A 12,215-nucleotide genomic window follows, 5' to 3' on the forward strand; every position below is an offset into this window, starting at 1 on the left:
ATTGTGTAAATATTAGTAAATGCAAACTCTTTATCAGCTATGTTTGTTTCCAACTCATCATGTATTTTTCATTATAATCATAGTAATGACACTAATATTTGTCTCCACACTGCAACACCTACTTATCAGACTTACTGTATGTTATAGCAATTAAAACTTGATTTATATATACCAAGGACAGCTAAGTGTGTATTGTAAATAATATATCCTAATATGTACAACAGCATGAAGTAAATTAGCTTAGTCAAACAGTCAAATTAAAACAACCAAAAGAAAAATAAAAAGTTAAAGGTTTAAAATGCATTAAGTTGCATAAAAACAAAGGCAAACTTTAAACAGACAGAGTACGTTTTAAACTAAAAACTAACAAGGCTTCAGATGTGATTATGATTATATTTCGGTATTTGGAATAAAGCTGTGAACTGGTAAAATCATCCATTAACCCATATAGAAGAGTTTGGTTGTTAAGTGATGACCAGGGAGGAGGATGAGTAAACGTCAGTGAGATCCTCTAAGACACTAATGCTGAGTCATTATGAGGTCAGATTTATTAATTGTTTTATTATAGCGGCCTTATTTTTTCCATTCATGTTTATATCTTCTATAAAATACTTCTACTTGAGACCCGATGCAGTGAAAACAAATTTAAATGTCTAGGTGTTTTGCCTCACAGCAGAATAATTATTGCTGTTTCTTAATTAATCACCGCATTTCCTGTCTGTCCTATATAATAAAGGCTTGAAAATATATAACAAGGCAAAAATGAATCTTTTAAAAAAAAAAAAGTCTTGATAAAATGTTTTTCCTAAACCCTGCATAGTTGTTTTATAATCAGTGTAAAGCACGACCTCTTGTGGCTCATTGTTGAATTTAAATGCTGACCAAGGTCATTAATGCCAAAATAAGTTAGTTTTTCTGGTCAAACGAGTGGACTTTTAAAAACAGGTAAGACAAATCACCACCAAGATCACATAAAATGTCCGTATATTTGATTGTGCTTTTTTCCACATGCTTCCCCACCAGCGACACCACCACACAAGCAAAGGCCGATACCAAGGACTTCTGGGTGAACATGCCAAACCTGATATCCCATCTAAAGAAGGTGGCAGAGCAGAAGCCACAGGCGACATACTACAACGTGGACATGCTCAAGTACCAGGTGAGCCCCGCCCCCTTGGAGTTATATCTTATCACTGAGCTTAGAACTGTAGACATGACATGTTGGAAAGCCCAAGAACGTTAGATGAAAAGCTTTTTTATTAGAACTTCTGTGTGCATATTTTCAATGTGTGTGCAGGTATCGGCGGAGGGGCTCCAGTCAATTCCTCTGAATCTGGCAGTGAGCTGGAGATGTGAGCCCACCAGCACTGACCTGAGGATAGACTACAAATACAACGGGGAGGCCATGACGACCCCGATGGCCCTCAACAACGTCCAGTTCCTCGTCCCTGTCGACGGAGGGGTTTCAAAACTACAGGCTGTCTTACCTCCTGCTGCATGGTACAGTCTAAACTCTGTTATAGTATTAAGTTACCATTTATATTAGGTGACTTTAGGTGATGGGTGTTGTCTGATGATGTGTTTCATATTAATTAATATTCAGATATGCACTGTTTGATGACTGACTGAGACACCTCACATTTGTAGATGGCGTCTACACAAACGTTTTTACTTTACACAATGGTTTGACTTTCAAGTAGTCTTCATAAGTTTCAGTGTGATTTTCTGCTCTCTCGTAATCTTGACAGGAATGCGGAGCATCAAAGAATCCTTTGGAAGATTCCTGATATCTCACAGAAATCTGAAAACGGAGGTACGTACAGAATAAAGTAACATATGCCGAATACCAGCCTTGTGGAAATTGAGTCCTGCTTTTAGTTTTATAGTAATTTATTCCGATTATATCGGCCTGGAAGAGATTGAATACGTTTTTAGAGTTAGTCCTGGTAAAAGGGGTGCATTTGTGCTCTTATAGCCATAACAATAATGCAAAAACTGAATAAGAAACAAGCATAGATAAGAGACTACATCGTTAAAAAGAAAAGAATGATACAGCATTAAACTGAACTGTTTTAAACACTGAACTAGAATCTGGACTAGGAACCAGGGATGCAGTTAAGCAGGGTACAGGAAAAAAGTAGCCATGATGACCTTAGATAGAGATGGAGTCTTTAGTGGTTGTCAGCTCTGCCTGAAGATATCACCGCCCCCTTCTGTCTACAAATGATATGACAATAACATCGGCAAACCTCCTGATTTGCTTTTTTATGACAGTTCTCAGTGTGGTATCTGTGTGCTTCTGGTGTTTCCAGACCATCTCTTATTCTGTAATGATAAAAGAAATCATTGTCTGACGAAACAAGTACAGCGTAATATTTACACATATTTTCAAATGATAAAGCTTAGTTTCATTTATGCATCTGACTTGACAATCTCACGTCATCTGACTTTTGTCTTTTTCCTCTTTTATATCATATCTACTCAATTATATATATGTGGTATTTATGTAAAAGATAGAAAACACCACCAGGCTCAAACATGATCAGTTCAGCCCTGCTTCATTTGAATGACTTTTAAAAAGAATACTCTGCATCTGTATCTCTCGTGTGATTTTTAATTTTCTTTTCAAATAATACCTGTTAAGCGTTTTCTTAAAAATCTGTATCCAGCAAACATTTTGACATTGAACAGGCTTCAATACAAGAGCTTGTTCCCACAATGTAAAGGTTAAATATAGGTCTGCAGCCTTCTAGAGCTGCCATCTGCTTTTTTTAAATTTTGTTATATCAGAACCGTCATGTCTTTCTTCTATCCATTCAAAATACTTTCCAAAGCGGTTCACACTTCTTTGAACTTGACTCCCTTGTGCACCTCACGGTCTCTGACATTGGGAATTAATTCCTTGTTTATTCACCCTTAAATAATTCCTAGTGGCTAACAGGTTTTTTTCTAAAATCACCCTCTTCCCTCAGGTGTGGGATCGTTGTTAGCACGCTTTCAGCTAACAGAAGGTCCCAGTAAACCGGCTCCACTGGCGGTGCAGTTCACCAGTGAGGGCAGCACCCTGTCGGGCTGTGACATTGAACTGGCTGGGCCAGGATACCGCTTCTCTCTCGTCAAGAAGAGGTTTGCCGCAGGTCAGTTAAGCATTTTACTAACAACATATAGAAACCAAATATTATCGCTGTCACTAGTGCCAAATCATCCAGTAGGTCAAAACGTCCTAAACTTACACTGATGTTTGAAATTGTTTGAGTTTCCCATAATCAAGTAAAGACACTTATTAACCATATGAAAAAGCAATGATCATTATAATTGTTTGATGTCTAATATCAATATAAGTGGAGGGATATAAGTCAGATTTTTCATCAGTTACACATTTTATACATTTATCTTTTTATTTTATGTTTTTATACTTAAAGATCTTGGTGTTATAATCTATTATATTGCTAATTTGAGGGTAACCGCGTACTTTCGGTAACTCTTTCTATGAAGACCACATCTATAGTGCATTATGAGGGCATTCATAGTGAATTATAATGTATGAGTAATGCTTCATGACTACACTCAAAACACACATAATGTTCATGTGATGCACTATAATAGCAGTCATAAAACATTGTAAATGAATAAATTATGAAGTATCCTGGATGTTATTGACTAGTTATAAACTAGAGGTCGACTGATGGGGCTTATAATACATTTTGACTACCTATACTCAGTTATTACACACAATCAGCTGTAGTGACAACGCATAGTATGTTACGATAGATTCTTTTAAATGCCTGAAAATACATTACACTTTACTTAACTACCAACAACGAAGAGTTACATTAAAGCATGCATACCTCCATTGTTAGGGAATCACTGTAATAACTAGTCTGTGAAGTTAACAGAAAGTCCATAAATGACTCAAACATATATATTAATATTTCATCGATGCGTTTCAGGAAAATACCTGGCCGACAACTAACCCATGCTACTGACAACAGCACTGTTGAACTGAACAAATGCAGTGGACTGAGGTTGAAACCGAAGACAGAGGACAAACCGACACCAGACGACACCAGACAACAGACTCTCCATTAACCTTTTCTGAGCCCACAAGACAGGTCCGCAGCCTACCCAGCAGTATTGTATAACTTGCATAATAGCATCGTGGAAACTGTTTTAGGTCATGTAATTATCGTATTTGTATTCATTTCATAACATCTGTATTGCTGCAGTTAGACACTTGGGTTCTTCTTCCCTCTGAAGTCTGTGCCTCTGTCTGCATCCTCCTCTGGTCAATGTGTGGTGATGTTGTTTTAAAGTGTCACTGCAGCTGCCTGACAGAAGAAACGGACAGAAAGAGTTTAGGACAGATTTTACATCTAGATAACAAGCTGTTTGTTGTCGAGAGTCCAGGAAGATTTGGTTGTAAAAATACCCTTGAATAAAATCTTTGCAGTCAGATGGGCACCTCAGCCTCTTCACAAAAAGTCTAACTTAGTAGGGCTTAGGACAATTCATAGTAAGTTATACTCCTTCATTAGCAGACTGAAAAACCAGCTCTTTAAATAATCCTTCTGTCAGAGTCTGAGCTCGAAGCCTGAGACAGCTGCCCTCACTGTCTTGCACTGACAGCGACCATTTGCGTGTCTTTGCCAGCAAGTAAATGCATTTCCCGATGCATTTTGACACATGTTGTCACAAACGGTTAAATGAAAGATAATGATTCTTGACCATGCTCAAAAAAACAGAATCAAGCGAGTAGACTTTCATGCATCACCTACTGGTACTACAGGGTCACATGACTTTGGATCACATCCTTTTTCGATATAAAGGCACTGATCAGTCAATCAAACTGTACATTTTATTTCTCTGGAATACACAGACGTGGAGAGGTTTTTAGCCAGTTAGGCAGCTGCAATGATAAATCAATTTACTGGTTGCTAAATAAGAAAATCTGTTTTCCTGTCAGAACAAAAGAAGTGTGTACAAAGTGTCATTTTAAATCAATAATATATATCTTAAAGGGCGTTTGGTGTTTTCCTCGTATTGTCAGATAGCCTTTCTGTTGTTCCCAGGACAGCAGTGATAGACTCCAGAGTACATGACAGCATTCTATTTTTATTTATTGATGACGATGATTTGTTGTATAAAACATGTGATTCTGTATGTGAATAGAATTTGAATGGTATCACACAGCTCAGAACCCTTAAAGGTATAAATATTTGAACTCTCTTTTTTTGTTATCTGTGTAGTTGGGTAACCTGTGTACAGTATAAGGTATAATTTTTGAATTTATTTCAGATATAATTTTTTAACTCGAGTGCAACAGAAGATTTGAGCTATATATGGGTGAGGGAGGGAGGGATGGGTAATTTAAAGAAAAAGATAAATATCTTCCTGGATGCTGTGTTATGCTTTGTGAAAGCAGTGTTAATGTAGAGTTAGTTATACCATGGGCAAGGTCCACACTTTAGAGTTGGTTTGGCATTTTGGGAAATGGGCTTATTTAATGTCTTTTTTCCAGAGTTAAAGTAGATAATCAATGCTAATCTTATATCTGTGTATCTCTGTGCCTCATGTCTGTTCAACATGAGGCTGGAGCCAGGAGACGGTTAGCTTAGCTTAAAGACTGGAAACAGCTAGTCTGTTTTTACTTTTCCTATAGTACCACTGTTGTCACCACCGGTGAAATATTTTGTCCAATATTTGCAAAACTAATGGCATACCCATCAGCCTCGACTGTACTTTGAATTAGTTGATTTAGTGCTAGTTTTCAAATGTCAGCATGCTAACATCCTAAAATAAGATAGTGAAAAGAACGCCCTTTCTTTTCGTATTTGTTGCCTTCATTGGTTAGGTTAGTTAGGTAGGTTAGGTTTAGAATACCAGGGTTTAGCCAATCAGAGGCAGAGTAGGACTGGTCATGCCTTTGTCATACCAGGAAAACAAATATCACATGCGGTATATATTATACCTGCTAAACGTCAGCATATTAGCTTCACCACTGTGAGAGGGTTTGCATTTAGCTCCAAGCACTGCTGTCCCTAAGTACAGCCTCGCTTAGCTGCTAGCATGACTGTTTACCATTGGACAGAACTAGGATAACTGTTTCCCTGTGTCCAGTCTTTATGCTAAACTAAGCTAGTCTTGCGACTCCAGCTTAGCATTTAACATCTCGGCAAGAATGTGAGTCAGCGCATTTCCCAAATTGTTGAACTTTTCCTTTTAATAAAGTCAAGACAATGACAAAAGCAATCAGTTTTTCTCAACACCAGTGATGATGTTTGGTGACTGTGGTACCACGACTGGAACAGAATTTGTTTACTGGGACCAGCTTGTTTCTCTTTTGTTTATCCAAACCTCATGACAAAACACCTCTTTTATTAATCCAACATTCTCAGATCCCACATCTTCCTATCCAGTTATTCCTCAACTCTGACCTGTTTTCTGACCTGTTTCCATTCACCTCAGTGGTACCTAAACTCCCCGCTTACATCATGAGTACACCCCTGATCATTCAACCAGCGCTTGAATCCATGGCTTTATTTTGCATAATCGTAATGGTCTCTGTGAGATGACATGAGTTGAATGAGGTTGTGGAGCGAGGTTAAGTTGACCAAAATGCTTCTTCTTTTTTTTGTATTTTTTTTTGTGTGTGTACCCCGGACTGTCAGTCCTTTGTTAAGGAGAATAAGCTGAATATTTTTAAAACGGATAAAAATGAAAAAATATTATATTATATTGTTTAATGTGTAATAAACACTGTGCTGATGATGTTGAACTTCCTGAATGCTCTGACACTCAACACGAAGAACAAAAAGTGTGTGTGAAGTCTAGCTGAAGATCTCCGTACTGTACTGTACTGTATGTCAGCATTCTGCTAAATGCAACCAATCATGGTCCTTTCATACTCCAATACTTCTACTACGTGATACTTTCGATTGGACATAGTTTTAAGGGTTATTTGGCTTCATTTATTCCTGTGCAGACTCAGTCTAAAACGTTATTGTGGATTTCTCAGAGGTTACGTTCAGTTTATCATTGCAAGGCGACGATGATTGGTGCCATTTAGCTCCCGCATTAGTTTGGTAACATCTTACTCTCTGTCATGTCAGTCCTTCATCTGTTTGACTGAATGGATCAACATGCCTGACAGGAAGCTGTAACCTTCTGGGTGAATCTTGAAGCTATCAGTGCAACAGTCACTACAGCATTATCTACAGAGGCCCACCACACACATCCCTCATAATGCATCTGTTTTAAATTACCACTATAACACAGCTTACATGTCTTTCAGCTTGAAAGGCATGTTGCAAAACTAAACTCACAGTCTGTTGCTAGACAATTCTTTGCATCATCCAGTTTTTAAAAAATGGAACAAAACTTTTCCAGATCTTCATCATCTCTGTGGTGAATTTGTCCTGCAGTGATTCATAATTGCATGCAGAGCATGTAGTAAAAGGTGGGGCATCCATGATGATAGATAGTACTGAAATGACGTGTTGTGCTGAGTGTCAGTTACCTGTATTAATGTTGAGAAGAGAGCAGGGAGTGTGTTTATGTGTGCTATAAGCCAGAATGCTTTTTGGTTCTGTACCGTTAACCTCAAACACATGTGCAAGCTGTTTGTACAGTACATAACAATGCTAAGATGAACTGAGAAACTTAGTTTGCTTCTTTCCAAAACCAATAAAAGTTATAACTGGACAGCATTGTTCGACGTTTTCTTTGTATTATCTAGTCTCTCATGAATACATACATAAAGTAGTTCTACTGTATATTTTTGGACTTTTCTAAGACACTAGCAGCACGAAGAAGTTGCTGTTGGAGTGTCAGTGGGCCATAACTTTGGTTCAGACTAAAATATCTCAACAACTTTATGTTGGGTTGCCATGAAATTTTGTCATTGATGGTGCTCAGAAGATTAATCTTAGTGACCTTGATGATTCTTTGATGTTTCATCTAGCGCCACCAGGAGATCAAATCTGTCACTTTTAACCCACAATTCACACAAAATAGTTCCTTGGAGTTGTATGACAACAATTTCGGTGAGCTAGAGCCAACATGAGGTTTATGTTTGTTATTTTGTCACAACGAATATTGGATGGATTGCCATATAATCTGGTGTGTACAGCAATGTTTTACTCGGGATTAATTTTAATGTGTCCAATACTTTATTTATGACTAAATACTTGCCAAAACATCATCAGCCCTTTTTTTTGGCTTTTTCGTCACATATTGATGTTATGATGATCCTACTGACTCTACGTTTGCTTGAGTATTGTTCAGTATGCAGTTTCAAAAAGTGTGACATATTTGAAAAGACGTCACACCTCACAGAATTTTAACCCTGTGCAAGAACATTTATTTGACAAATGAATAGCGAAATGATAGAGCAGCTCAAGTTTCCTATAAATCAATCAAAGCAGAGATGGAAATTTTACAAAACTGCAACCCTGTGGATTCTGGCTACATACAGGATACAAACCCAGGATATCTGCCCCTCTTTACACAGTCCCTGAGTGCATTTACCTCAACTTAGTTTCCTAATTCTCATACGTTCATGTATATTATAATAAAACATGTTTTTATGTTTGCACATCTCTTCCAGCCCGGGTTCAGAAACATGTTCACAGATGTGGTACACATTCACATGTGTATAAGTAATAACTCAAAAAAAATATCAAACACAATTAGAAACATGAGCATTTTTGTACATACAATACATTGATCATATTGTTTTTAAAGTATTATGATTCAGATTTGGTTTCTACTAAGGCAAGATGGTAGAGAGAAGAAGAGGAAGGGGGGGTTAGCCTCAGCAGAGGAAGGTTAGGTCACTCTTCCTGCAGCCCACTTGGCAGCACACGGTGGTCAGTATGTTATTTATATCCCGTTTGGTCAACTCGGGGCTGCTGCTCAGCCTCTCCAAACTGCCCTGCTCCCCTGTGGGCAAACCTGCAACAACAAAATGCAATAAATATAAAAGCAAACAAAAACAAAACAGCAATCCCCCTATCCAGCGCAAATGTAAAATTCACAGGGTATTTTTCACAGTTGTTTCCAACAGAATAATGGATGACTGACTGTTTACAGATCAGTCTTGTGTAATTAAGGTCTATGTTCCCATTAAATAAGGAAACTCTAAATGACTGCACAGATTAACGCAGTGCTATTTGTCTTCTCCAGTGTCACTTTACTCTTACTAATCAGCACGACTGATAGGCTAACTGGGTTTGTTTGTGTGTGACAGTAAGAGAGATGCTGCCCGGGGAACAGACTGCTTCAGCATTTAATCAGGATATGTGGGATCCTCAAGCCTAATAAGGTCAAAACAGCAGACAATGTCTCTGCACTGGGGCACCTGTCTGCCTGCACACCCACGGCACCGCAGCCACTGAGTTAATAGTGAGTACAGTAATACAGTACTATCAAGAACTACAGCAGAAACTAGTGACAACACAGAGGACACAGCAGCGAAAACATTTCAGAAATAGAAGTACTCAGCATTTATGGGTTCAAATGATCATGGTCAGTGAAAGTAACATCAGAACATAAATGATGTGAGAAATAATGTAAAAAAAAAACATTTACAGATTTTATAGAGGTCACCTTTTGCAAAAAACACAAAAGGAGGATGCAAACTGCAGGATTCACATTATTGCACTTAGTGTCTTCTCATCATTACCAGACTCCTTAACAAAGGACAGACCCTTAACAAGTAGCAGCCCAGGAGTGGGTCAGCCACTATTAACACTATGAACTTTGGGGAATACATTTCAACAAAGAGCTGAAATAAGATGATACAGAACATATGTGAGATGCTTAGACAGTGTGGAATAAGATTATTTGGGAGCTACTTAAAGGGATACAAAAAGAGGAAATTGTAGGATTGTATTACTAAGGTCTAGGATATATATATATATATATATACTGTATATATATATATAACATTAACATTAAAACAGGGTTTTCTTGTTATATTCTTCCTGTTCATACACTAATTATAAAATTAAATCTGAACCCAGGAGAAATACAGGCAACTACGATGTTAGATTAGACTCTTAGAAAGGAGAAGTCATCTCACCATCCATGTCTGACTCACTGAGGAATCTCCTCCAACGGGAGCCTCCGCAGGTGTAAACGACGGCCCTCAGGAACTCACGACCGCACAGCTTCACCGCCTTCACCTCTGCTCTCACCTGGACTGTGCACACCACCGCACACAACAGCAGAGGCAGAACCAACAGAGCACGCATGCTGGATACCTGACGGAGGTTCTCTTTGTTGGTCTGGTTTGCTCCTTAAAAGTACCTTCAGCTGCTCTGTCCTGTTTTCTGTTGGTTATCTTCCCAGCTGTCTTTGACTCTGCTTTCTTGATCCAATACTTGCATCTCGCTGTGTTATATACCATCCACCTTTCATTTCATCAATGCTCTCCACTTCCTCCCTTTAGCCCATCCCAATCACACACACCCACACACACAGTCCTCACTCTGTCATGACAGTCAAGTCATTTTATGTTTCCGGTCATCTCCACTTTCACCATTTTTAGCCGTCTCTGAGAGAGTGACGGCCATCAGCCTTTTAAGGCTGACAATCTCATTAGATGAGTGCAGCCTCCTCTGTGATTATGTGATTTAAGGCTGTGATTGCACCAACCTTTACTTCATCGCGCGGCCGAATAAGTGATGCAAAGTGATCCCCAAATAGATGTTTCATGTGTTAACAACACTTTGATGGCCCGGTTGTCCTTGTCTTTATGAGCAGTTTGGGTCATACGAGAGGACAAAAGTCAATGTTGACAGTCCCATCATGCAGGTCATTACGGTGCAGCTGATGTTGCGAGGTGCTACTCAGCGTGACATTTCAGTTCAGTCATTAACGGTGGAGGTCCCACTTAGGATGTCAATGAAATTATGTTTAGTTGGACGTGCTGTTTTTGTCCCTATGGCAGCAGGTAACGATGATATAACAGCAGAATGGAGCAAATTTTCTGGAAAACAAAAATATTTTCTATTCAAACATCCTTTTTTATATTAAGAACTCTTTTAGTTGTTGTTTTTTCCTTTTTCCTAATAATAAAAAGAAAACTTGATTGACATGTTGATCAGATTGATGGAGCTTAGCCGAACCTCACTCTAGCTGAGCGAACAAGAATTTCAGGATAAAGTGACATCTGACGTAATGAGCTGTTTTGATTTTAGTTTCCTGTTTTCCAGGTTAAAGGAGACATATTAAGCTCATTTTCAGGTTCATACTTGTATTTTGTCTTTCTATTAGAACATGTTAACATGTTTTGATGTTCAAAAAATGAATATTTCTTTTCATATCTGTATATACCTGAAGTCATCCCAGTCTGCTCTGATTGGTCAGTATCTGCGCTCTCGGCTGGAGAATAACTATTTATATAATAATAATAATAACTAATAACTAATTTCTACCTAGTGTAATATAATTGTGGCGTCTGACCTGAAGTCTTGGCGGCTTGTTTAAAGCCACAGTTTCTGAATGTGTGCATTTCTTTATGGAGTGAGGGTTTTGATACTTTTACAGTATTTATTGCTGTATAATTAAAAAACAAAAAGACATCTTTTATGGCCTGTTATAACTGACTGGTTATTTGCAATAAAAAAACAACAATATTAGCTTAGTTCCTGACCCTAAACAACATGCCAACTTCACATCATGTTCCACTGATTACAGACACCATATAAATAAGATAAACATTCAAAATTCAGCACACAAAATGTTACATTATTCATCAGCCGAAGTCCCAAAAGTGCTACGGATTAAATCACAGCTCTTTCATGGTACCTGAACAAGTTCCCTCCGCCGCGTTAGACTGTGTGATACATTTAAAGGCTCGTAAAAAAAACAAAACAAATATGTGGACCTTGAGTTGTGAATGTTTCGTCAGATTAAACAAACATTCATGATGTTATTCTTTTCCAGTGAGGTTATCAAACAGTATCAGCAGACAGGTTTATTAATTTTTCCCGACTAAACTGGCTGGCTAACATGTTTTCTACCTTCATGATGCTGCTCTGGCTCCTAGTGTCCGTTACTTTTTTTTATGTTTAAGTCAGGGGTATTTTGTCTGTATTCTATTCACTGCTGTACAGTATGTGATAATGCAATCTAACCCTAATGGTTTTAATAGAGATATACGTGTGTTTTTGTTTCACCATGTTCCTGGTGTGTCTGGAGTTGATGAGCTG

The 12,215-nt window shown here is 38.1% G+C and overlaps 2 protein-coding genes across 2 annotated transcripts in view; one reads left to right on the forward strand and one right to left on the reverse strand.

Moving 5' to 3' along the window:
• sgip1a (SH3GL interacting endocytic adaptor 1a) overlaps window positions 1-7,544 on the forward strand; it is a 77,174-nt gene extending 69,630 nt beyond the window's left edge. Inside the window, exons 19-23 of the mRNA XM_083911460.1 lie at window positions 1,024-1,159; window positions 1,298-1,500; window positions 1,749-1,813; window positions 2,973-3,137; window positions 3,951-7,544. Coding sequence (XP_083767586.1) covers window positions 1,024-1,159; window positions 1,298-1,500; window positions 1,749-1,813; window positions 2,973-3,137; window positions 3,951-3,973 — 592 coding nt within the window. The 3' untranslated portion in view covers window positions 3,974-7,544. The remainder of the gene's footprint in view (window positions 1-1,023; window positions 1,160-1,297; window positions 1,501-1,748; window positions 1,814-2,972; window positions 3,138-3,950) is intronic.
• Window positions 7,545-8,812: 1,268 nt separating this feature from the next.
• On the reverse strand, window positions 8,813-10,253 carry insl5a (insulin-like 5a; the record flags this gene model as incomplete). The annotated part of the gene is made up of 2 exons (XM_083911187.1): window positions 8,813-8,952; window positions 10,082-10,253. 2 exons carry the CDS (start codon window positions 10,251-10,253, stop codon window positions 8,813-8,815), a joined length of 312 nt encoding a protein of 103 aa, XP_083767313.1.
• Window positions 10,254-12,215: the final 1,962 nt, after the last annotated feature.

This window comes from Echiichthys vipera (assembly GCF_963691815.1).
Source record: "Echiichthys vipera genome assembly, chromosome: 3".
Classification (NCBI taxonomy): domain Eukaryota; kingdom Metazoa; phylum Chordata; class Actinopteri; order Perciformes; family Trachinidae; genus Echiichthys; species Echiichthys vipera.